We start from the raw sequence: 24,566 nt of genomic DNA on the forward strand, positions 1-24,566 counted from the left end.
GGATGTCTCCATTCATAGAAATTGTACACAGAGCAGAGGACACTGGGCCAAAAACTTTTCCTATAAACTATGAACATAGTTTAACCCACATTACAGGCTCATGAAGTATAATCAAAAATTTTATAATAACATCTCTGCCACTGTTTTATTTTACTTGTGGATTGTGTATGAGGGTTTAATTGCGACCTTTTTCTATTTCTTGCTTTCAACAATTTTGGCAAAAAATTTTCCAATTGTTTTGCCTACATTTTCGCCTATAGTTTCGCCTAGTTTGTCCTTCTTACCACCACCATCATCATCACTATCATCATCACTACCGCTTTGATCGAAATGCATTTGTATGAGCTTGGCGGCAAGTTTACCAATTCCTCCAAAAATCTTTTCGAAATTTTTTCTACGTTTACGTTTTTGTATGTTACGGTTATTTTCGTTGAGTTTTTCGACGCCTTTGAAATGTTCGTCCAATTCATTGCGGCATTTTTCAACCAATTTCTGGACGATGTCGGAAGCGCTTGCTCCAAGTTGTTCAGTAAACCTTTTCTCAACTTCGTTCACAAATTGTTGATGAGATTCTTGCAGTCCCGAAGCCTCAACGTATGTTCCATTGCACATCTTGAAATTAGAATTACAAGTGTCACTGAAGTGTTAGGATTTCAAAGGTTTTAAGTGCTGAAAACTAGTTAATTAAACGATAGAGAAAAGCCACAGCTAATATGCTATTCATGGTAAAAGCAATCGTTTCAAACAACTAATGTGTTCGTTATCAGTACTGTAAGGTAACTGAATTACAGCTAGGCGCGCACAGAAGAGGAAAGGCAACTACAAAGACGAGCAGTTGCAACAGCGGTTACCTTACAGCACTAATGATGAACACAGTAGTTGTTTGAAACGCTTACTATGAATAGCATATTAGGCCTGGCGATTTTCTTATAGGATTTTTTACCGGTTACCTAAATCTGCATAGAAGCAATTAACGTTTGGTTGTGATCACTCAAACCAACTCACCTCATCCATTAACTTGATGTAGGCCATTTTAACGTTTTGTAAAACCTTCTCCCCTTTTTCCTCAAGCATCCACTGTATCAACGATATTTAAGTTTAATTAAGCAAATAGAACTTTATTTCATATAATTTCTTTGTTTTTTGAATATGTTACTTTCAAGCATGGCTCTTATTACATGTAGTTTTACCTTTAAATCATTGTTTCGTTTGCCAATAATCAGGCAATGTTCTTTCATTCCATCCTCCAAGCGATTCCTCAACAACTCAAAATCAGTCTGAGGTTCATTGTCATCACCCCTGTTATATTTCTCCAATGCCCTTGTCCATTTCCTGTTGGTGAACAGCCTGCATCTCCTCTGCATCCATGTATTGCTGAGTTACCTAAAGTATAGACAAAGTCTAAAATTTCTTGAAAAAAAGGCGGTGGGACGTTGAATAATAACGTTACATTTGTTTTTCCCTACTGAAACTTAAAAAATAAATAAATAATAACAGCAGTCTACTTGTATAAATTAAAATACGTATTTATACTTACATAGTCGATACTTTTGAGGTAACTCTCATATGCTTCAAGTTTTCGTTGTCTAAATTCATTGATTGCCTTGTCCTGCAAGGTAAGAAAAAAATTTACCACAATTTAAAGTTGTTTGAGTCGGAGAAAACTTAGTGTTTCATAATGACGCAAACTCTTTGCAAACCAACTGTTTTACCTTCAAACCTTTGTTTTTGTTCTGTATCTTTTGATATTCGTTGTTGATTAATTCTTCGAACTTTGACATGAAGTCTTTGATAAGATGTTTCTTATCAAAAGAAGTGACAATTGTTTCAGCTTTTTCCTTGCTCTCATTGTGAGCTTGCTCAAGTTTCTCTTCGTTGATGTATTTGTCGTTGCAAGTCTGTCAAAAGTGCGAGTTATGTTTCTAGATGTCGTGCTACCAACTGGAAAGAGGATAATAAGTATTGTTAAATTAGATTGGGGTAACTGTGTCTTCACCTTTTCAATTTCCAGCCGATAATTTTTTGCGGCTTTCTCTAATTTTTCCAATGCTTCAACTTCTGCATTCCTCTTCAAAAAAATAACAAACCTTTTTTTTATTTTTTTAGGTTAAAACCAAACCATTATATTTACTCACCCTTTGTATTTCATTGTCTTTTCTGAAGCTGCTTTTGCTTTGTTCCATCACAATGATTAATCTCTTCTGTTCTTCACCTTTTAGTTGAGAATTTCCGCCCACTTTTGATCTCACGAATTCTTCTATCGCTTCTTTTTGAATTTTCAGATGAAGATTTTCAAAGTCTTCATCGGTCATAACTTCATTTGAGCAAGTCTTAAAAACAAAACGCAACCCTGGTTGACAACAATAACATTTTGCATTCGATCAAAAATATTGTATTAAAAATATTTGGAACAGCCACTGTGGCAGATGCCTTATCTATCTTTTTTTTACAAAAACTGATATTAGAACCCAGCCTGTCCTGAAAACAAATCTTGATCAGGTTTTTGCTTGCTAAATGGGTTTAGTTCCATACAAGAGGTGTTAGCAATAATTACCACGGTCATCCCCATATTAAATTCTCAATTGCGTTTGAGTCTTGACCCTATTGCGTCATTTATACAATTGGCCTTGTTTAACATTTTAGCAAAGCTCGAATTAAAGGTCTCAAAATAGAAGGATTATGTTTCAATGCCAAAGTTCACCGAATGTTTGTTTTTACTAGATTAGGTTCAAGTGGAACGTAATCCCAGGCATTAAACAATGGTAAACACACCTCCTGCATAATTTCTTGATACTTGTTAGATGCAGACTCCACTTCCCTTTCAAGATCGAGTTTCATTTCAACCTGAAAATTTCGAGACGCCTTTTGGCTGTGGATCTTATATTTCATGTATATCTCAAATCATAATAAAATTAATGCATGTCTGCCACATTTGCAACAATGAACTTACAAATTTATGATAATTTTCCTCCTGGAACTCTTTCCATTCCTGATACAACTGGATCTCCAGTTCACGTTGATAGTTTGCAACTACCTCTCCTGGATATTGTTTGGTTTCCTTCTTTAAAAATTGAAGAGCTTGAACCCGGCAACTTTGCTCCAATCCTGGCATCAAACGTTCCTCCACATACTTCCCGCCACTTCCCTACAAACCCAACAGTTTATGAGTAAGGACGTCTACAGTTTTTATTACCGAAAGCTCCAGGTTTTTCTCTACATGTGAATGATACCTTCATTAACGCAGAAGCGTGAAATTCCACAGCTTTTGTCAAATTTTCGTCAAGTTCTTGCTCCATTCGCCCCTACATACACTTTCTTATATTAGATGAGGCTTTTTACATAGACCGTGTCGCAGTATAATATTTTTGTGAAACAACTAGACATTACTTGCACTATAAAACAGGTAAGTATCAAATTGAATTTTTAGAATATATCTAGTGAACGGAAGGGCAACACTGATAGAAGGAAAAAAAGTGTTCATGCCACAAACAGTGATTAGATTTATAAATCCACAGTCATTTTCTTCATAGCGTAAAATCAATAATTCAGAAAGAACTTTTTTTTAAGATTTGTTTTTAAAATTGGTCACCGCTGAAATACTTTGTATATTTAAATGACAAACCTTATTTTTCATTTTGATTTCCTCATATTCGCTGTCAATGATGGCTTCTAGTAGTTTGTTACACTTATTCACGATTGTTTTGTCTTTGACAGAACTGATCATTTTCATGGCTTTTTGTTTGCTTTTCGCAGATGTTTGTTCGAGGATTTGTTCGCTGACGTAACCTTGACTGTATTTCTGAAAACAAAAAAATCGTTATTTCATTCATAAATCGTTTGTTTGATGGTTACAACTTTAATGTTGTTATACGTCAGAGGGCGCTATGTGTCAAGTCCAGTGTGTTTGAAACAACAAGCGCATCGGTCGGTAGGGCAGTTGGCAGCCTGTGATCTTATCTTTCTTACCTCTTTCATTTTGGAGGAATAAACACTTGCTGCAGCCTTCAGGGTTTCCCTTGTCTTAGTTTCCATTTCTTCCTGCAATAAATATTACCGAATAACTGAGCAGGTTTGTTTCACCCAGGTTTGGTTTGACTGCAGGCTTTCGATGCTTTTGGGTACTAAATATATCAAATAACATATCATTTGACGTAACCCCAAAATGTGATGCTCTGTATATATACAGGATGACCCAAAACGATTTTACGAGATGTTGTGGAATCAATATTAACGTTTGTTTACATAGGCGTTACACGGTTTCTGCACAATATTAAATCGCCTTTTCATGCAGTTGCTATCGTACAAGTCTCAATAAAAATTGCAACAGTCGATGTGTGTCCTTACCCTGTTTTTTTCAACGGTTGCTTCAAATTTACTTTGACGCTCATTGATTCGCAGTAGAAGTTTTTCCTTTGTCTCGCTTCTTTCAGTTGTGTTCAAACCAACATCTGAGCTTTCAAACGTTTCCAATGCTTCGGTATTTGCTTTCTTGTGAGCTTCGTTAAAATCTTCATCGGACATGATCTGCTCTGCACATTTCTACACAAGGAATCGTTTTTACAACTTATGCTCATGTTGTGACACACAATTTTGTTTGTAATTAAACTAAAACTTCGTTGATTTCATAATATTATACCGGTTTCATTGCTTGCACATAATTTCTATAGCAGAGATCCGTGAGCTTCCCCAGTGAAATCTTTATTTCTTCCTGAAATCCATATATTTTTGTCACCACAATTGAATTAAAACCAAACCACACTCGTTAACTTACAAGCTTGTCATTGTTGTTCCGGTTGAATTCATCCTTTTGCTGATTCATGGTTTCTTCCAGTTCTTGTCGGTAGATTTCTTTAACTTCTGGCGGTAAGTTTGTTGATTCCTCTTCGAATATTCTGAAGGCTTCTGAGCTTGATTTCGTCTCAACTTCAAGTTGGGAAGTTTGGTCAACATATTTTCCACACGTAATCTATGAAAAAAATAAACATTGCTCATAAGTTACAGTTTCGTTTGGTTAAGACTTCATACTTTCGGAAAGGCATAATGTTGTCAGTATAAGAATTCTTTAATAAAATAATTAAAGGTTTGTTGATTGCTCGTTTAGTCGTCAAATTAGTCTTGCACTGAGCGTAATGAGTCACGCCAGCCCCAGCGTCAAACGTGGGAAAGTAATGCAATATAGCAACCAAACTTACACTGCGTAGGCAATCTTCAAAAGCCAGTTTAGCATTTCGAACAGCGGATCTTCCTTCCTGCTCAAATCTTATCTAATGCAAATATAAACGAACTATGTAAGATTCGAACTCTTTACAGAAGGTCCATGACAATCGTGCAAATCAAAGTAAGATTACCTTTGTGTCCCTGTTGACCCTTTTCATCTCTCTGTATTCACTTTCGATCATTGCGTTAAACTGGTCCTTGCATTTCTCATACAGATTGTCTTTGGAAACCAGATAAGCTTCTACGTTTGTTTTGCTTTCCAAATGTAGTTGTTCGAGTTCGCCTTCTTCAACATAGTTTGTCTAAATTACAAATACGTTTCATAATAAAAAATACTTATATAGACACTTTACAGTCAAGTATAAAACATACATTTGTCATTGCAGAAACGTATTCTTGTTTCACATCTTCCAACGTCTCCGATATCATTTTTTTCAGAGCCAATTTCTAAAATTATTCCATTTATTAAATATTGGATATACAAACGTCAAATATATCTTTTGAACTGGATCTAATGTTAAAGCGTTTACCCTTCTAGTTTCATTTGATTTTTGATAGTTGTCTTTGATCTGTTGGATCCATTTGAGTAAATAGTTCCTTTCCATGTTCTTGTAGTCATCGCTATTCTCAGTGAATGCAGCATCAAATTCATTCAAGGCTTTGTTTTCAGCAAGGTTGTGAACATCAGTAAACTCATCGTCGGACAATGTGCACTGATTAGTTTTCTGTCGAAATTGTAGTTTGTTACAAAGTGAAAGCTTTCTCTTTAATAAAGCATTTTTTAAGACTTTACAAAAAGCACGAAACATTTTGTTGCCGTTTGCATGTTTCATTTTCATCCAGATACATTGTGTATATCTTTTGTTAGTGAGGTGATTGTCAAGCAATGTTGTCACCAGGAAAAGAACTACATTGGCGTTATCTCTGTGTTAATCTATCAAGGATGGTTATGAGACCACACTCCAAAGGGTGGTCTTAAAATAACCATTTACCAACCAACCAACCAACCACTTACCTCTTCCATCTCTAGTTTATACGAGTTGGATGCATTCTGAGAATTTCTTTCCAGTTGTTGTTTGTATCTCTCCTAAAATTTAGGACTTTTATGATCAGGGCAGGATTTGTAAAGAGAAAAAATTGTTTTGTGATGAAAAACTCACAAGTTTGTGTTTGTTATTTTCTTTCACTTTGTCAAATTTATGAGCAAGTTGTTCCTTAAGTTGAGTTTTGTAGATCACGGCAATTTCCTGTGGGAGGTTGGTTGTTTTTGTGTCGAACGATTCCAAAACCTCTTCTTTGCACTTCTGATCTTCATTACTTAGTGACAATTCATCCACATACTCACCACCAATGTACTGAAAATGAGTCAAGTTGCAGTCTTAGATCCGAGGAAATCCCACTTCCAAATATTAGATGACATTTTAAATTACAAAATTCATGCACAAATCTCTCACTTTTTCAATACAAGTCTCATATTTATTCTTTGCTTCTTCCATCACGTTCCGTACTTCTTCTTTGATATTTTCCTGTTAATATAAACATTAATGAAACGAAAAAGGAAACGCAGAAATGTAGACGACTCATTGTAGTATTTCGCTTCATAAAATATATCGTTTGCTCACGAAAGAATTTTACGAGGAAAAACTGTATTTCGCTGCAGGACGTTTGTTGAGACACAGCAGATGAGGGCCTTGGATTCATGGAAACCCAAAAGTGGCCCAACCCCAACTCCCTTAGGGGTCTACCAAATGGTAATCTGGATAAATTATTGGGTGGCCGAATACGTAACAGACATACAGGGTCGTGTATATACCAGGAGACACGAAATTTAGGTGCGATAAGAATCAAGATAGAGGAATCACTGGTTCGCTTTTGGAATCCCTAGATGAGACCACCACGAGGGGTCAGCAGTGAGCAGTTATTACATCATATCAAGTACACATTTTTAGCAATCAGTACCAGAAAGCAGGTGATAATTAAAGTAAGTCCTACATTATACCAAATCCGACACTGCCTACTTTACTAATTTGCAGAATTTAATTAAGCTGGTTTGAAGGTGATCAGGACACGGTAATAATCATGGCTTTACTTACCACAAGGGACTTGTTCAATTGCTCAAACTCAGTCAATTTCTGTTCTATGTTTTTGACCAACAATTTCCGATACTTCGCAATGAAATCTTTGTCCCCCAATTTGCGTTGTTCATCGAACTGGTTCAAAGCCTGTGTCTTGCTATCAAGGTGGAGTGAATTTAACTCACTCCTACTTCTGTATTTGTTGCCCAATTTCTTGAAAAAAGTTGCTAAATAAGTTGGATGTTGGTGCCGGTTTATTATGAAGTCTTACCGAATTCATTTCATTCCAGTAAGTGACTTTGCAATCATGGATGACTTTTAAAATCGCAGCTTCGGCCGTGGCCTGCAGGGAAAAAATGGTTCATGAACAAACACATGATATTTATTTTCCATGTATGGCAACTTTATAATTCGTGCACAGCTGAGCGTAATTTGTGGAATGTGCGGCAATATATCATGTGGTTATCGTGTTACATACTCGTATGTGTTATGTCAAAATCAATTAAACTATCTTTGTTGGCTGCCGGTCTTACTTTCATAGTGTTGTTTTACAATCATTCCCACGAAGAAGAACAAAAAACACAAGTTGGATTGGAAATATTCTTATTTCGCACCAACGTTAAATGTGATGGCTGGAATTTGTTTCTCGTTACCTGCATAATTGTTTGCACTTCCGGCATTGTTCCGCTACTAAATACTTCAAAGTAGGAAAGTGTGTAGTTGATGAGATCGATTCCAGTCACGGGTTTTTTGTTGATTCGTTTCGCCACAATTTTATCCGGTGAAAAAAGTTCCCGCACCATGATGTCGACAGTTTGTAAGAAAATATCTCTCACGTCTGTTGGAAAGCAATAATGTTCAAGCAATTGAGATAAATGTGAATTTGGTCAAACCTACCAGATATTTTTATATCGTTTGCCTGCTCTTCGTCCCTTTCGGATACTTCATATCCGGGATGAGGCATCAAAGAACATGTAATTTTCTCAAAAGATTTTCGAAAGTCGTTTCGAACTGATGCTGTGTCACGGTTTTGCATCAGGGGCACTAAGACGTCTCTTAAATATTTGTTTCCCCCGTTAAATCCATATGCGAACGATTTGTCTGACCAGTCGCGGATAAGAAACATCAGTCTCTATAACAATAAGAGGATGTGAATCCACCATTCAGTTTTGGATGAAGGCGAACCATCGATCGCTGCAGGATGAAAACTGGGCTCGTTTAAATGTAAGTTGTGTTTCAACGCAATTCGTTTTTGATTCTTTTGTGTAAATTACTTTTTAAGGAATTACCAAAGGCAAATGTTGTAACAAATTGGGATTGTAATTAAGGTTTACTAACTTGAAATGGCATTTCTTCATCCTTATCATTTTGCTTGGCCACCTTGGCGTAATCCGTAAAAAGCTGAAATCATCAACGGGAAAATGAATGAAAACGAGGAATTTGAAGAAAATATATGGGAAAAAATCGCCCCACCTGCAGATACTGCAAAGTGTCTTCCTGTATGTGATTTTGAACATTGTATATTTGTACAGAACTCAAAAGAGTGCTGAGACCAAATATCACAGAGCAATTCTTGACAGTGCTTTGGTGATCGAACGCACCCTCAGTATCCATCAGAAACAAAGCCACCTAAACATGCAAGGATTGGTGATCATTACCCGTAGTTTCAGGGGTTTTAAGTATGCTTAGAGTAATATCAAATCCTATAACACAAATTAAATCCCACAGTAGAAAAAAAATAAGTGGACATGAGGATTTTACTTTTCCCTTTGGTGTTTGAATAAAGTACGGTTCATCCCAAATCCAAATTCCTTCCGTGTGTCTCTCCGATCCTCCTCTCCAAATAAATCCTTTGTTCAGTTTGTCTTCTTTCGATTTCAACCAATCCTCAGTCTAAAATGTTAGAATACCTGGTTTTTAGCTTTAACAGGTGAATAAAAATTAATCTCTAACCGCGTTCTCGTTCACAGAAGATAAATATCGTGAAAAGAAATTCATCATGAACGATTTTCCTTTACGAAAAGCCCCAGTTACGGAGTAGATAGCAACAGGGGTGTTAGCCACACTGGGTTGCCCGAATATCCTTTCAATTTCTTGATCGTTGATGCAATAACCCCCATTTGTATCGACATCAGGTAGCACGATTTGCACTGCTTGATATTCACGCTCTTCTCCTGTCGTCATCAACACGTTTAAAAGAACACAGTTTACAAATAATTTCATCTTGAAAATTACCCAACGTTCCCATTTCCATCCCAGTCATCTTCGGTGTGTTTGTGAGTGCAGTGTCTTTTTGTGCTAGGTAGCTCAAAGAAATTTTTTCATGAAACCTTTTGTAAAAATATTTATTATTTCAACATTTCCAAGCGCTGACAAAACCACGCATAAATTCCTTTGACCAAATCTAATGTTAAATTTCAGAATTTACAAACATTCGAGTAAACCCTCCTTCACGCGAAAACGTCATCACAACATCAGCAAAAACATACAACTTTGTCCACTTGCTATAGACCTAGTCCACAGTCGCAATAATAAAGCTATATGGAGTTTGTCAGAAAACATTTTGAATGGTGTTCGGGCTGAGGGTGCAGCGCAACCTGCAAATAATGGGTTCAGTTGTTACGGCTTCACGGTTCGGTGAGTAGACCGAAGCAGGGCTTGAGAATCTCAGACAAAACGTGCAACGCGAAATGTGCGGAGAGCTCGATTTTTTGCTCAGAGCTTCGTCTTTCTCACAGGAAAGTAGGTTTAATTACAAGTGGGCTCGTTGTACCATCATGTTTTACTCGTCCACATGCCGTAGTGTCCTGTAAGATACTCAAACACGATCGTAAATTTAAATATTAGAATTTTATTGCATAAATTTGCTACAGAACCTCGGTGTGGGTCAACTGTGGCTTGATCAAACAGCGCAAGAATGTCGACCAGTCATGCGGAACAACAAACTACGTAACCCGAATTTTTCAATGCAAGGGGAAACCCGAGTTGTCCTGTTGTTTTTTCCTAGCTTTGGTGTGCCAACAAGCTTGAAACCTGAAATACGTGGCCAGAAAAAAACTGGAAATCACCGAGTATTCGGGTCAACTAAAAGGTGTCCTCTGAGTTGACACAAGCTAATAGATGGTCCCCATTCAAATTTTGCCAAGATTTTCGTTGACATTATGTTTCAATTCAACTTTCCAAATTGATGACACAATTACATGAGTATTAATGCGACCGAATTAAACGTTAAGCGAAAAATCACTTAAAAAAGTGCGTCTTACATATGTTTGACTGGCGATGAATAGTTAACAACAAATATGGCACGGATAACTGGTCAAGTTGCACACCTGACACTAAGCATTTAACTTTACGTACTATACAGTTCCTTGATTACATGGCGTAAATTGCAAAAACATTTGTAAAATAATAACAAAACCTTTTATATCTGAACTGAAATGATTGCTGGAACGCATTTACTGTCACGCAAAGTTTGTAAACGAACAAATACTGACAACATTTCACACAAATATTCCTTACGTACTATTTCCGACATAATCAGCCAACACCAATACCTTGCGACCCAAATCAGTACCGACAGCAGAATTCTTTGCGCGAAACACGTGTTGTTTATTTCCTTTCACCAAATCCTACATCTCATTTCACCCATAATCTCACAACATATAAAACACAATCCAAGTACACTTCGATTTGAAGTAATGTAATGCATCATTAAATTATATTGGTAATAAATTGTACATGTTTTCGACTGCAATTCGTGGCAAAGCATTTGCCAACACCAATAAATCCTATTACATAACGCCCGATTGTGTTTACCAGGTTTACAAAATTCCGACATTTCTAATAATGTTCACTCACCGCTACCACCGCAAACTTTCAAACAATGGATTTTGTTTTAACTTGTCTTGAGAGTCGGCGACGCGTTCATTTTACTGCAAGTCGGGCAGAACCGGGCAGGACGTTTTTATCTTCAAGGGGTCGATTTCGGACTGAGTAAATTAAGAGCTTCACAGCAAGTCGAGCAGAAAGGAATTCGGGTGTTTTCCAGATTTGATAGGTGGGTGGAATTTCCCAAATTGCGCCACCACGTAAATTTTTTTCGCTTGCGCTTCGTCGTATGGACAGGAATATGTGGGTCTGATAAACGTGGTTTGGTAATTTGTCCGCTTACTACCTCGTGTTTTCCTCGTTCACATAATCACCAAGCGATCAATTGAGTATGCCGAGTAACCGAGTATTCATTTAAATCTGAAGTACGTAAACATTTGCTTTTAGGTGTCCCTTTTTTGAGAAGAATTAGCCAAACAGCCCCCCTGAAACTGCTGACTCAGTAGCATTTTCCTGTTGCGAGATTAATTAGAAATCGCCGAACTTTCGACTTGTCACAATTAAATACATGCATAATTCCTCTCCCCGCAAGCTTTATACATCCAAAGTTTTGCATCGGGGGATTTTGATCCATCCAATGAGATGTGAGAATCCGTAGTTATGGATCCGTAGTTGCACTAAAGCCCAGGGAACTTCGCATCCAACGACAAGCTAAACAATAAGGTAACTAAAATAGTAAATTCAAAATGTTGACTAAAACCTATTCCCACACGAATGAATAAACACACGCCTTTATCTACGCAGATAAATTCGTCTGCCTTGTTTTTATTTTGCTACTGTTATTTCATTAACTTCTGCTGCCTGTTAACTGGAACCTACATATGTATGCAGCCTGTCATAGCAAAGACCTTCAACTTTGCTGACATACAACTGAAAGAATGCCGGGAACCAGGTGATGATTCCTAATCAACTAAATGTTTATGAGTAAATAAAATGTCTTGGAGTGTGAAGATAGTTTTGATTTGTGATATGTTTACTTGAAGAAAGAAGCTAAAGACTATAACGCCCCACTCGGTCCATTGATCAACTGTAGCCACTATTATACGTCGCCACAGCAAGACATTTTTGCTGTGTCTGCCGTACTCATGCGAGCAGATGAAAAGCTCGGTTCAGTGACTACGTGAAGTGGTAATTTAAAATTGCTTGGAACGGGATCGAATTTCCTCAGCAAACTCCCGCATGTCCTACCGTACCCAACAACTCTCCAGGATACAGAAATTGTATCAGAGATTAGGCAAGTCCAACATTTTCGGCAAATCTAACATTACCTAACGTGTTTTATTAAACTTATGGTTTGCTAACCTAGTGGTACAGACTTTAAATGAAAATAGGAAAACGAGGCACTGAAAATTTTTTTTGGGGGCTTTGTCGCAATAATTTGTAGTTTAATGGGTTTCATTTCAAGTGGTAACATAGCAACAAAAACTTTGTAACTGTGTTTTAGATCGCTGCATGCTGTAATGCAATACCTACCATCAGTTCAGTGCGCAGTGGTTTTCAGTCAAGCGCGAATAAGCACAGTATTTTAGCTGTTTTTTCCCCGATAGCGGGATTTTCCTTTTTTTAAAACATAATTCTTGCTTGGCTTTTTCTTAGACACTGATAATGCTTTTAATAAAGCGAAATTTGTCTAATTCAACAAGACTGACAGATTTCAGCCTGAAACAAAAGTTTCTGAGATAGTGAAACCTATTCCCCACACAAATGCATAAACACACGCCTTTGTCTACACAAATAAATTCGCCGGCCTTACTTTATTTTGCTACAGTTATTTCATCAACTTCTGCTGTCTGTTAACTGGACCCTACATATATACGCAGCATGTGATATCGAAAGCCTTCACAATAATTAGGAACAATTTTGCTAACATACAACTGCCAGAATGCGGGAAATCAGGTGATGTTTTCTCATCAACTAAATGTTTATAAGTAAAACAAAATTTTGGAATTAAATTGAAAGTGTTGACATAGCAACAAAAACTTTGTAACTGTGTTTTAGATCGCTGCACGCTGTAATGCAATACCTACCATCAGTTCAGTGCGTGGGTGTTTTCAGTCAAGCGCGAAAAATCACAGTATTTTAGCTGAATAGACATGGTTGAAGCTGGATGCTTGAGCAGCCATGCAATACCTGGTGACAAATACGCTCTGCAAAAAATGTGAAAACCTAACGCTTTTAGACTTGGGTTAGTTGCAAAAGTCAAAAGTGTAAAGAGTAGAGTACTCACGCTCAACAACATGTTTATTCATCAAAAGTAACGCAGACATGCGGCAATGACAAATAACATAGCGGGCGGTAAGGATTGGGCTTAGAATAGATGGACAGTAAACAGAAGACCAGTAAACAGAAGGCCAGTATTACGCTGAATCCAACAATAATCGTTAAACACATGTTGCCAGTGCTATGTTTGTTTGTATAAAACATAGCACTGGCAACATGTGGAGTGTGTAGCAATCTTGCTAAAGCTGAAAACATTGGCCTGTAACTGTGATGGTTTTTTTAAATGGTAAAGTAAGTAAAGCGTAGGTTTTTCTACGAGGTTAAATTATACCAAGAGAAAAATACTTTTATAGACAATTTAACCCATGCTAAGAGTGACTAACGTGGAGTTGTATTTTAAGCACATTAGTGATTTATGCGGAAGCTATGAATGACTTGGGGATTGGGGGTAGGGCAGGCGTATTCTAACTGACATTTATCTTATTACTGTCTGCAGTGCGTTGCAGCTCTGTGTGTATATCGGATAATAAGTATCAGTGTTTACAAATAGCATTTGTGTGTAAGCCAAACGTGTGGATTATGAAGTGGTATATGATGAAATCAAGCACCTACTGTATCGCTGCCCTTATTCTGGGACAATTGAAATTTTCTTCGTGTAAGATGCATTTAATTTCTCCTTGATCTGCTTCTGTGCATTTGGCCATGTGACAAACTATTTTGAGTGCTAAAAATGCTGCTTAACGTTGCTTGAATAAAACAAAATTAAATTGTGCGTTGCTGAATACTGCTCTACTGGCATATTTAGCAATAAAACATGCCCGGCAGCGTCAGTACCAATGTATTTAAATTGTACGTATTTAGTGAATCAAAGTGTTTGTTTTGTTGAAATATGTATCCTATTTTCACGTGAGTATAAAATAATTGCAATTTAATACTGAACGATGATTTTAAAATTACCAAAAGCGTGTAATTAATATAATAGTGGAGAAAGCCTTCGATTTTATAGTAAGATTCTTAGTTTGGATTGAACCGTTGTCTATATTGGCCACAGAAGTAGGCAACGCTTGATTAATGGCGAACAGACCACAAAAAAATTTTGATGACTTTTTATTAAACATACGCACATGACTGAATCATTGAACGCAGGCAATTGGACCAAATTTAGTATACAAAATTACAATATCAAATAGCCTGATGTCAACGCATTTATTTTCAAGTTTTCTTGAAAATAAATGCGTTGACATCAGGCTATTTGATATTGTAATTTTGCAAACGTGAAGTTTCCACCTGTGTCACGCACAAGTGGCGTTGGAAAAAAGGTAGATTTCGGAATATATACATTTAATGTTGTCAAACTTAGTATAATCACACCTTGTTATGATACAGCACAGACATGTGGTGGGGATTTGGTGGCAAACAGTAGCACCCAAGAAGCCTACTCTATCGGCTATCCCAATTACTATGAAAACAACTCGAACTGCACGTGGAACCTGACCCCTCAAAACTCATGCAGGAGCTTGTATATTGAAATTGTGACCCTCAATTTGGAAACATGTTGCGATAGATTGCAGGTATAAGCAATGGTGAAAACATTTGCATGTGTTTTTGATTCAGTTTACCGACTAACTGCTTAAAAACTGTCACGGAATTATTTCCTAATTCAACAACGGCCCGGACCCTGCAGTAACGGCTCACCACGAAAGCCACTGGTATCACTAAATGGGCGTCTCTTTTGATAAACAGCTAAAACGACGATAAAACGTTCATATACTCAGTAAAAGCCAATACAAGTCCGATCTCTTTTCGTTTGGCGACACTCACAACCCGTACAGCACGACGCCTAGTTCCAGCCTAACTCGGTCATACAGAAAGCACCTCTTTGCACAGGCCAATCAACCAATCAACGGTTCACACATAAATCAGTGGGGCGTCACGGGACGGGGCAAACATAGAAAAACAACATAAAAGTAATAAAGAGTGATTTAAATAAACAACACAGGTGAACAAAGAAAGCATAAAGACAAGATTTGGTGCCGTGTGTCGTTTTTGCCACAATACCAACTGGTTGCCCATATAAATGCAATCATTCCCAATTAGAGTATGCCATCTTTTTTGACGCTGTCACAGGCACTCCACTGCTGTAGCTATCAGCATCCACATTCTGTTTGCAATTAACTTCAATGTAAATCGCACTTTATATGTATACAGTAATCAAACCGAAACATAGTGTTTCGTGCGAAATATTTGTACTCCAAATTTAAGTCTTGAATGGTCAAAAAATTCAAGTATTTCATGCAGGTGTTTGATGGCAACAATCTACTTGGAAATTACACAGGAAGCACAAGCAACATAAACATCGTAGTTCACAGCTCTTCAGCAAGACTTGTTTTTTACAGCGATGGATCTGTTGGAAACCGCGAAGGATTTCTATTCCAATACATGGAAGGTGTGTCAATACGTGTGAACCATAGCTGTATACTGTCATCTGTAATTAAAATGACCAACCAACCTCATTTCCCCGCGATTTAAAGCTGTTTAAAGGAAGCATCAAAACTACACGTATTTACTGCAAAATACTAAACCGCGTGATAAACATCAAAAGCGCACTTAAAAATATTTGTTTGCTTCATTAAAGTCTATGAACCCTAGTATCCCATCACCTTGGGTATTTATCAGCAGTACTGAATAGTAAGAAAATAACTTACTTCTGTTTGATTATATTACACGCTCAAACACTTACTTTAACAGTTGAAACTTGCGGATATACCCAGACAACAAACAACACAGAGCTAACGTTGGATCTTTCCGGTGCCAAGGGTGTCCAGCAGTGTGGGTGGAATTTCTTCCCCAATGGATCAAAAATAGACTTGAAAGCCGCAGTCACGTTGCAGAATGACAGCAATAGTATTTTTGAGGTTACATAGTTGACCAAAATCCAGTTACCTACTATGCATAGTATCATAAGTGATTTGTGTTAGTTCACAATTTTTCCGGTTTATTTCTTGATTTAATTTATTTATCTATAGTTTTTTTTAGCTAAAACCAAGTAAAGTAAAGTAAAGGTGTAGACGCGTTGAATGAGGTTGTCGTCAAATGATTTTTTATGTTTTCGATAATAAAAGTATATAAGGTACCCTATCGAATACCCTATCGAAAAAAGCGGTTGTTTTAAAAGCATGTTTGGTTATAGTTATAAACGGTTTTAAAAATAATACAGTGTGTTTGAAACCAGTACCTCTTACCCAAATATTCAAATCTAGGACGCCGTTTTTAAAACTCATGTCTATATTTTTACACGGAACAAAGAAATTCTATCCATACAGATTTACGAAGGGAGCGAATTATCTGTGAATCTAACCGGAGGTCAATCTGTCAACCAAACATTTTCATCTACATCGGCAGTGCGAATCTACTATTTCTCGTCGGGTACAAAGGATATCGTGAACTCGTCGGTTAACACAGGTGATTAGATATTTGCATGCATTTCAGGGTACATACAACGGGAGCTAAATGAGGGCAAATATACGCCGAAAATCGAGTGACAGTTTACACAGTTTTTAGTCATAAGTTCAACCTACTTTATTCAGCTGTGTGATCACAAAGCACAGTTTAAACAGTCTCCGCATACAAGCATGTATGGATATATTCTGTATATTATTTTTGTGGCAGTGTCAGGAGTATCAGCAGGATGTAAGTAAACAAAATTAACTTGTATATACCGTAATCGAGTTATTGCTACACATTTAAATTTTTTTTTGAAAGGAATACTGCAAAAACTGGTTAATTGTGATTACAGCAGACCATTAATTTAGATTCATTTGGTATGCATCGTCCGCAAAATACATATTACAAAAGTGAGAAATGTAATCTGACTATTTGGAAGAAGTCGAGGGACAGTTAAAACCACACCTGATTGTATGAAGACGGTCATAGGGTGTAAGTGTTGCAAAAGAAAAATCGCTTTAATTTAAAGAGTCATTTTCAAATTCAGCTCTCAACATATTGACAATTTGTTGGTTGCAAACAACAACAAAGCAAAAAAATATATGCGCGGTTAAAATCTGTTGCTAAAACGCACGATGCGATTTTATTCAATCGTTGTGAATCTCTATGAGTTTATCGGCACGTTTCCAGAATGTGATTGTAATTGGTTCGATTTAGGAATAATTGGTAAAACCTCCAACGCAAATCTTTGTTGCGACAAATTTGGGACTGATTGGACCATAATATTCCTGACGAAATACAGAGGTTAACTCGTACAAAAACAATTTTTTATTTTTATTTCACCGGTGCGATCCAAGCGGAACTGATCTGATGAGTTTGGTTGTGTGAAGTTTGCTGAATGTTAAAGTTGGATTAAATTTAATGACAATGATAAGTTGTAGCACGCTTAAGGAGGATAAAAAGCTATTGAAAAATTATGGCATTTTTGCCGCGAATTCCAAGTTTTGTTCGACATAAATCCAAGGGGCTTTGAAGCATTTTATACGAATTCAATAGGTTCTGGGATATTTTGCAGACAATAACTCAGCAGAAAATCGAGTTAAAAAGCTAAATTATGTGGAATGACCAACATGAAGTGGTTCACAAACTTGATGTTACTTTAGATCTGCTGTTAAATCTTTACTTGGAAGCTATGGTTTTTCGCTGATGTGGTATTGTCACATTTTTACGGATTACGGAACTGCAGTTCCTAATTCAAAATATGGATAGAAAAGTTGTATTTATGCTTAGTGTGATAGTTGTTGAATCAAACGCAGCATGTAAGTGGAGGCGATCATGGCATAATTTCACAGATTACATGGTTTATGTTTAAAGATTGCGGAGAAACTCAACCACTGGGATGTTATGTTGGCGCTCGGTCCCAAACTCCAGATGGAACAGTTGTGTTTGACAACATGACGTTGGTTGAATGTGAAAACTTGGATCAAATATGTGTCAAGTACGAACTTCTCACAAATCAATATGGAGTTAACAGTAAGTTTGTTTCAAAAAATACCAGAATATCAATGTCGGTTATATGAATATTGGTTAAGCTTGAACTTTATTGATAGTCACAACACAAGCTGGAATCTGTTTGAACAAAACATTGACAACCTTGGATCTTTGTAAGTTAGCCTCTGATCATCACGGACTTCAATATCTCAATTGCACGTATCAAGTCTGCAACAGCACTTGGTGCAATGAATTCAGAGAACCGGATGGTTGCCCACAAGAGTCAGAAGATGGTAGGACAAGCTTAGAATACATTCATAACAATAACTCAATATTGTTTTAAAACAAGTGCAAAAAGTTTAACCATATACATTGTTATATCAACAGATATTAAGTTACTTCCCAACTGTTCTTTCCGACAAACTTTACACGAAGTACAAAAATGTGCAAAACCTCTGTTCGATGGTTTTCCTTACCTTAACCAAAATAAATGTTTGTAAGTACGATTTGAAAACGACAACAACACCATAAAATGAATGGCTTGCAACCAGTTTGCTGGGTTGCTAATCTATTAAACATTTACGTTTATAGAAATAACCTCGACCAGATGGCGTCATGCATGGCTGGTGTTGGAGTGAAATGTTTCAGTGGATCATGTTTCACGGTGTTTGACATTTATCCGGAAGTTCGTAAAATTTACAGGGTATCTACAACATTTCTATTTGTGATTTTCAAACAATCCCGACCTCTGGGAAACAAACATAATGAATACTTTCCATTTAAGTTAGTACCTGTTCTGGGTTTTGTATAATTTTTATCTCTCATATATTCTGATAGGATGTTGGACAATATTCTAACACTACAAAAACATTTGACGATCTTTTCACAATGATTGAAAAGCTTTTTGGATTGCCTGGAACATTAGCTAACATAAAAGATATTATCAAATATTCCATATGTCCAATACACGGTTACTCTCCATCACTACCAAGTGTCGAAGATCTTATATTCAGTAATTTGTCCAATCCCGTGTGTGACGAAGGTTTCATTCGAAACTTGACATCAGCAAGTCTTGACCTATGGAAAAATTTCAATCTGGCGACCACAAAACAACAACTATGCGTGTAAGCAAAATGTCTGCATTGGCGTTACACTGACACATTGATATTTTTGTTGATGAGCTTCAGAAGGGCCACAGGACGACACAATAGTTACGACGTTTTTGCAAATTTCAGATCGTTTAACAACTTCGCGAGCCACGTGAAATACATGATTGGTACAAGATGTGATCTTGAGGAGTTTCCCGGATTCGTCAACAACCTGTTAACTGGACCTTACATACAACTGCATCCTGTCATAGCGAAAGTCTTTACAATAGTTAGGAACAAGTTTGCTAACATACAACTGCCGGAATGCGGGGAACCAGGTGATGTTTCCTAATCAACTAAATGTTTATTAGTAAATAAAATGTCTTCGAGTGTGAAGATAGTTGTAATTTGTGATGTTTTTACTTAAGAAAGAAGCTAAAGATAATTCCTCTCGCTTTAGGTCCGCTGATCAACTGTAGCCACTATTATACGTCACCACATCCATGCGAGCAGAGGAAAGCTTGGTTCTGTGACTACGTGAAGTGGAGATGGGAAATTGTACAACCTCAAATTCCTGCTTACTTTCGATGGGTGGCTCAGAACGGGATCGAATTTCCTCAGCAAACTCCCTCGTGTCTTACCGTACCCTACAACTTGTGCCACTCTACAAGCTACAGAAACTGTATCAAAGATTCGGCAACCTGTCTCTTCTGTTGGTGTGATGACCAAGAATATGAAAGTAAGTGATCAAAGTCGACTCGTTGAAATCTACAAACTTTGTTGATTAAGCTGTGCATGATTGCAACAGTGAAGAAGATTTTCTGTCAGCCTAATCTTCCTAATCCGATAAAGAAAATTAATTAGTCCTAACATTTGATACATTTCTACAGAACCAGAGTTCATGCATCAATACTACCGACGTGATTTCAAAGTTTACAGCGAATTTCTTTCCAACTACCAATACGTCAACAAAATTGTGAACCAAGGGTGTGCTTTCAACTAATGCTGTATTGCTAATACGTCTAAACTAATACACTAGAAATTAACCCCATATAGCCTACTTTACTAATATAATCGAAAATTTGGCGCATTGTGTGGTAATAAATCAAACAAAAGTTGGTTGGATACTGTACACAACTTTACTGAAAACAGTGCAATAATTGATTAATAGGAGACGTTGCTAATTTACAAAAGTTTAACTGAACGCATTCTAAACACAAGATTTACCCCCAGATGCCTTTGAAGTTGCGAGAAGCTCAAAAAGCAGCTGCTGTCATAGACAGTGGTAAATAACCACAGATTTGTTAAGCACACATTATTTTTATTCAACTTACACAACTCGTCATCATATGTAAATGTCAAATTGTGTTCAACCAAGACTTGGCATCTTGATCAAATAAAACCTATGGAATGTGGTTATGACGTATTGGGCAACATTTTTGCTGACAACTCTGTTTTAACGTTCGTTGCGTGTTCACCTTCAGTCAAGGTCGACTTAACTCATTTTGTGCGACCTCATCTAAAAACCTGCATATAGCAGCCACGCAAGACGTCGCGGACTTCGTCACACTGTAGAGTGCCAATCACAAACCAACATGACTTATAAAATGGTAGATTGACAGGAGATTATATAATATTGAAGTATAATGCGCAATCCATCAAAAACTGGTGATTCCCGAGTAAAAAAATTATTGAGAAGCGAAAGCAAAAGTTTGTTACAAGCTCATCTTCAGCCGTGCCAGATTAACCCCACGTTGTACGAACCCAACCAGATGACGTTGATCTTGTCTCATATGCCAGATGGTCACATTGCAAGTGTAAAGCTTTAATCAATGTATTTGCGTTTATTATATTGCAGAACTTTGTTAATATTTATTAAGTAGGTCATTTAAATCTGAAGTACGTAAACATGTGCTTTTAGATGTCCTTTTTCATCTTCAAGCAAGCGTGATTAAACCCGCTTGGCTCAGCAAGAAACCGTTGGACTTGGAAGACGCCCTGAAATGGCAGTTGTCTGTATTATGTCAGCAAAATACTGACAACTGCCATGACTGTACTAAATATTTCTTCGACGACACCGTGTGGAAAATATATTAACTCGTTATTGATCACTAGGTGGCGTGCAAGAAAACAAAAATGACAATACTGAAGTAATATTTTTGTAACGAAACAATTAAGTTCAAAACCTTGTATTCAAAAGGAGGATGGTTTGAAAATTTATTTCCATTGTGTTAAATATAATAAGCTGCAACTGATCTGCAGCTTGAAATCAAGACGATCAAACAAATGCTTGTTTTGCTCTTCCGCTTTTTCAGTGATGCGACTTTTTATATTAATGTAGGCCCTTTTGAGGGGATGCAAAAAAACCTAAAAATTATGCAATGTGATTAGTAAATCAAATCTGGATCCAAAAAAAAAAAAAACCAAAGGCCCCTGGCAGGCTGTCGATCGCACACCGTATCAATAATAATGTATTAAAATCCAAACACAGCGATCTTCAAACAGCTCAGATCGATTTATTTAGAGAAAAATATATTTCGCCTAAAACGGCATCATCAGTTTCTCCATTTACCAAAACTGCCAAAAAGGAAAAACAGAAAGAAAAAAGTCAAGAATCTAACGCAAAAAGGTTACGCAAGCTAAAAATAAATAAAAATTAATAAAAACTATAAAAATATTCAGGTTTCAAGCATTAACTAAAAAATAATAAAAGTATGAATTAACTGCATGTGGTCAGACCTGTCTGTACTACTTTGCTTTCAAAAAACCACTGGCGCTGACACCGAGTGAGCACAACGGATGCGGCGCTTAAACGAGAATGAAAGCGACTACAAAAAGGCCCTATTGTGGCTCAAAGATAAAGCTGTGAAATCCAATTTCCCGGTGAGGATGACATGCGATGTGTTAGCAACAGCCAGCGCTTGGAAGTCTAGATTCTTCCACAACAAGTCGGTAGACTCGCTTCCAAGCCTGCACAAACTTATCTGGGCAACAGCATTCCCTCATATACTGCGTCTTTCGCCCAAGGAATTGAGCCTCCAGGCAAATGCTTCCATCGTTTATCGGAGAGGACCAACGATGTTTAACAAACTATGCCACTACAAGCAGCTTGCCCATCACACCGAGCCTCGGGACACTGGCCAATCGGCCCCTTGCGGCCACTGTGCGCTGTGCGGGCACCATGGTAACCACGAGCCCATGGTGCCCACAACTACCTTCCTGTGTACCCCCAAAGGCAGAATAATGTTGCGTCAGCGACTAACATGTCGCGACTATGGGATATATGTGGCCTCGTGCAAAACCTGCGGAGCCCAGTATGTTGGGCAGACGAAAAACAAGTTCTCCACTCGCTGGAATGCTCACAGGTCTACTTGGTACCACTTCGAGTGCTCGCTAGATAGCGATGCTACGGCGCTGGGTAACCACTACCTGAAGAAGCATAGCGAAACATTCCAGCAAAGACCCATATTGCCAAGTTGCTATGACGTGACGTTCGTGCAAAAACCACCTGCAGGGAGTTTGGATCTATATGAGGACTTATGGTTGCACAGAATACGGGCACAAATAAATGTGCAAACCATGGTAACACCATCATGCAAATAGTTTGTTTTGCTATTCCCCGCCCGTAGGACTATGTTTTTGTTTGCGCTTGTTTTCGCTGTAACGGGTTGATGACTTTTCCTGTGTTGTTAACCTGTTTTTATCGTCTTATCATTCACCGAGTCTTATCGGTCACACCTGTTCGCCCACAGGCCTACCTGTCTGCAGTTCGTGACGTCCATTCCCCTTCCACTTTTGTTCTGTTTTTACATTCAGTTGCTTCTGTATGTTTGTGTGCTCACTCGGTGTCAGCGCCAGTGGTTTTTTGAAAGCAAAGTAGTACAGACAGGTCTGACCACATGCAGTTAATTCATACTTTTATTATTTTTTAGTTAATGCTTGAAACCTGAATATTTTTATAGTTTTTATTAATTTTTATTTATTTTTAGCTTGCGTAACCTTTTTGCGTTAGATTCTTGACTTTTTTCTTTCTGTTTTTCCTTTTTGGCAGTTTTGGTAAATGGAGAAACTGATGATGCCGTTTTAGGCGAAATATATTTTTCTCTAAATAAATCGATCTGAGCTGTTTGAAGATCGCTGTGTTTGGATTTTAATACATTATTAAAAATTATGCATTTATTTTGGAAGCAAACGGATTGTAATTAAATTTAAATGTTCTCCAAACTAAACTAATATTTGCTGCACCTGATGAAGCGAGATCAATCTCGCGAAAGCTCGTGCGAATAAAGTTGTTTAACAGTCAGTCTCTTATAAAAGCAGTGCACAAGCAAGCATATGTCCAAACTAATAAAAACTCTTGCAAATAAGGACATGCGACATTCCTTGCTAAGATACCATGGAATTTCTTTTAATATGTGCGTCAATTTGGAAAGCACCTTTCGGTTAATTGAGACCCTTGGTAGTTTCCAGATACCATAATTTTGCTGACTTCAGGGGATGCAGAAAAACCACAAGCCCAGAGGTGGTTTTCCCCAGCACGTAAACGTCATAGATCTTTTTTTGTGCTGGAGGTTCCGCATGACTTGTCGCAGTTCATGCGATCTGTGTTCAGACCACAGTTGACGCAGACTCAGACTTTACATTGGTAAATTTATTTCATGATCAATGCTTCAGTAACTTTTGGTTGATAACATTCCGGACCGTAAAAAATGCATCAATCACGACCTAATTTTCTCCGAAGAAATATACCTGGAGTCTGTGGTAGCCAAGCGATTTGTATGTGGTGCATTTTTTCGTGTATTTTCTCTTTGGTTGCTCAAGATTAATGGCTTAATGCAACGACCCTGGAACGCCCACAACACGATTCCTTGCTGACTTATTTTTATTTTACTGACAAACTTGCAGCTTATTTGCAAACATTTTTTTGGTGGAATTTCTCCAAGATAATTTGCATGTGTTCAACATCAGTGCATAGTAAGTAAAAGCACACATCAGCAGGCGAAACAATATTTGTCCGAATATCAATGCTTTTTCACAGCGAAAACAAATAACGCAGCAAAGATCGCGAAATAAACTTCATAAATCATTGGAATTAGGTTTGAGGCCGGACAAAATCAAATCCATGACCCCAGGAAAAAGATGC

At 37.4% G+C, this 24,566-nt stretch overlaps 2 protein-coding genes across 4 annotated transcripts; one reads left to right on the forward strand and one right to left on the reverse strand.

Moving 5' to 3' along the window:
• Window positions 1–1,005: 1,005 nt before the first annotated feature.
• On the reverse strand, window positions 1,006–13,155 carry LOC145898951 (uncharacterized). 3 transcript variants are annotated; one of them, XM_082987635.1, is made up of 31 exons: window positions 12,654–13,154; window positions 9,528–11,831; window positions 9,246–9,466; window positions 9,054–9,185; window positions 8,766–8,921; window positions 8,631–8,693; window positions 8,190–8,424; window positions 7,946–8,130; window positions 7,564–7,635; window positions 7,311–7,505; window positions 6,672–6,743; window positions 6,378–6,572; window positions 6,233–6,304; window positions 5,748–5,942; window positions 5,590–5,664; window positions 5,349–5,519; window positions 5,193–5,264; window positions 4,772–4,966; window positions 4,637–4,708; window positions 4,345–4,539; window positions 3,967–4,038; window positions 3,623–3,799; window positions 3,231–3,302; window positions 2,951–3,145; window positions 2,773–2,844; window positions 2,136–2,330; window positions 1,997–2,068; window positions 1,713–1,898; window positions 1,538–1,609; window positions 1,191–1,383; window positions 1,006–1,077 (listed from the first exon to the last, which is right to left on the reverse strand). In XM_082987635.1, the coding sequence occupies exons 2-30, from the start codon at window positions 9,553–9,555 to the stop codon at window positions 1,303–1,305; spliced, it is 3,795 nt and encodes a 1,264-aa protein (XP_082843761.1). In that variant the 5' UTR covers window positions 9,556–11,831; window positions 12,654–13,154; the 3' UTR covers window positions 1,006–1,077; window positions 1,191–1,302. The 3 variants fall into 3 exon arrangements, with proteins under 3 accessions (XP_082843761.1, XP_082843762.1, XP_082843763.1); XM_082987636.1 differs by having other exon boundaries at window positions 9,528–9,622; window positions 11,151–13,154; XM_082987637.1 differs by lacking the exon at window positions 6,233–6,304 and having other exon boundaries at window positions 9,528–13,155.
• A 745-nt stretch (window positions 13,156–13,900) lies between these two features.
• On the forward strand, window positions 13,901–20,542 carry LOC145898957 (uncharacterized). Its single transcript, XM_082987650.1, has 13 exons — window positions 13,901–14,055; window positions 14,787–14,971; window positions 15,699–15,846; window positions 16,149–16,315; window positions 16,724–16,862; window positions 18,219–18,377; window positions 18,455–18,628; window positions 18,723–18,831; window positions 18,927–19,038; window positions 19,173–19,459; window positions 19,571–19,761; window positions 19,884–20,162; window positions 20,314–20,542. Exons 1-13 carry the CDS (start codon window positions 13,980–13,982, stop codon window positions 20,424–20,426), a joined length of 2,139 nt encoding a protein of 712 aa, XP_082843776.1. The 5' UTR covers window positions 13,901–13,979; the 3' UTR covers window positions 20,427–20,542.
• The last annotated feature ends 4,024 nt before the right edge of the window (window positions 20,543–24,566 follow it).

This window comes from Ascidia mentula, chromosome 4 (genome assembly GCF_947561715.1).
Source record: "Ascidia mentula chromosome 4, kaAscMent1.1, whole genome shotgun sequence".
In the NCBI taxonomy this organism is placed as follows: Eukaryota; Metazoa; Chordata; class Ascidiacea; order Phlebobranchia; family Ascidiidae; genus Ascidia; species Ascidia mentula.

Bases quoted from the DNA above. Each gene is read 5' to 3' on its own strand.
- LOC145898957 (XM_082987650.1), top strand. From the start codon at position 13,980: ATGAAGTGGTATATGATGAAATCAAGCACCTACTGTATCGCTGCCCTT. The intron at 14,056-14,786 runs GTAAGATGCATT...GTTATGATACAG, and splicing joins ACAATTGAAATTTTCTTCGT to CACAGACATGTGGTGGGGAT. The intron at 19,762-19,883 runs GTGATGTTTCCT...CTCTCGCTTTAG, and splicing joins GCCGGAATGCGGGGAACCAG to GTCCGCTGATCAACTGTAGC.
- LOC145898951 (XM_082987635.1), bottom strand. From the start codon at position 9,555: ATGACTGGGATGGAAATGGGAACGTTGG. The intron at 8,922-9,053 runs GTAAAATCCTCA...TTGCATGTTTAG, and splicing joins TTCAAACACCAAAGGGAAAA to GTGGCTTTGTTTCTGATGGA. The intron at 6,305-6,377 runs GTGAGTTTTTCA...CCTAAATTTTAG, and splicing joins AAAATAACAAACACAAACTT to GAGAGATACAAACAACAACT.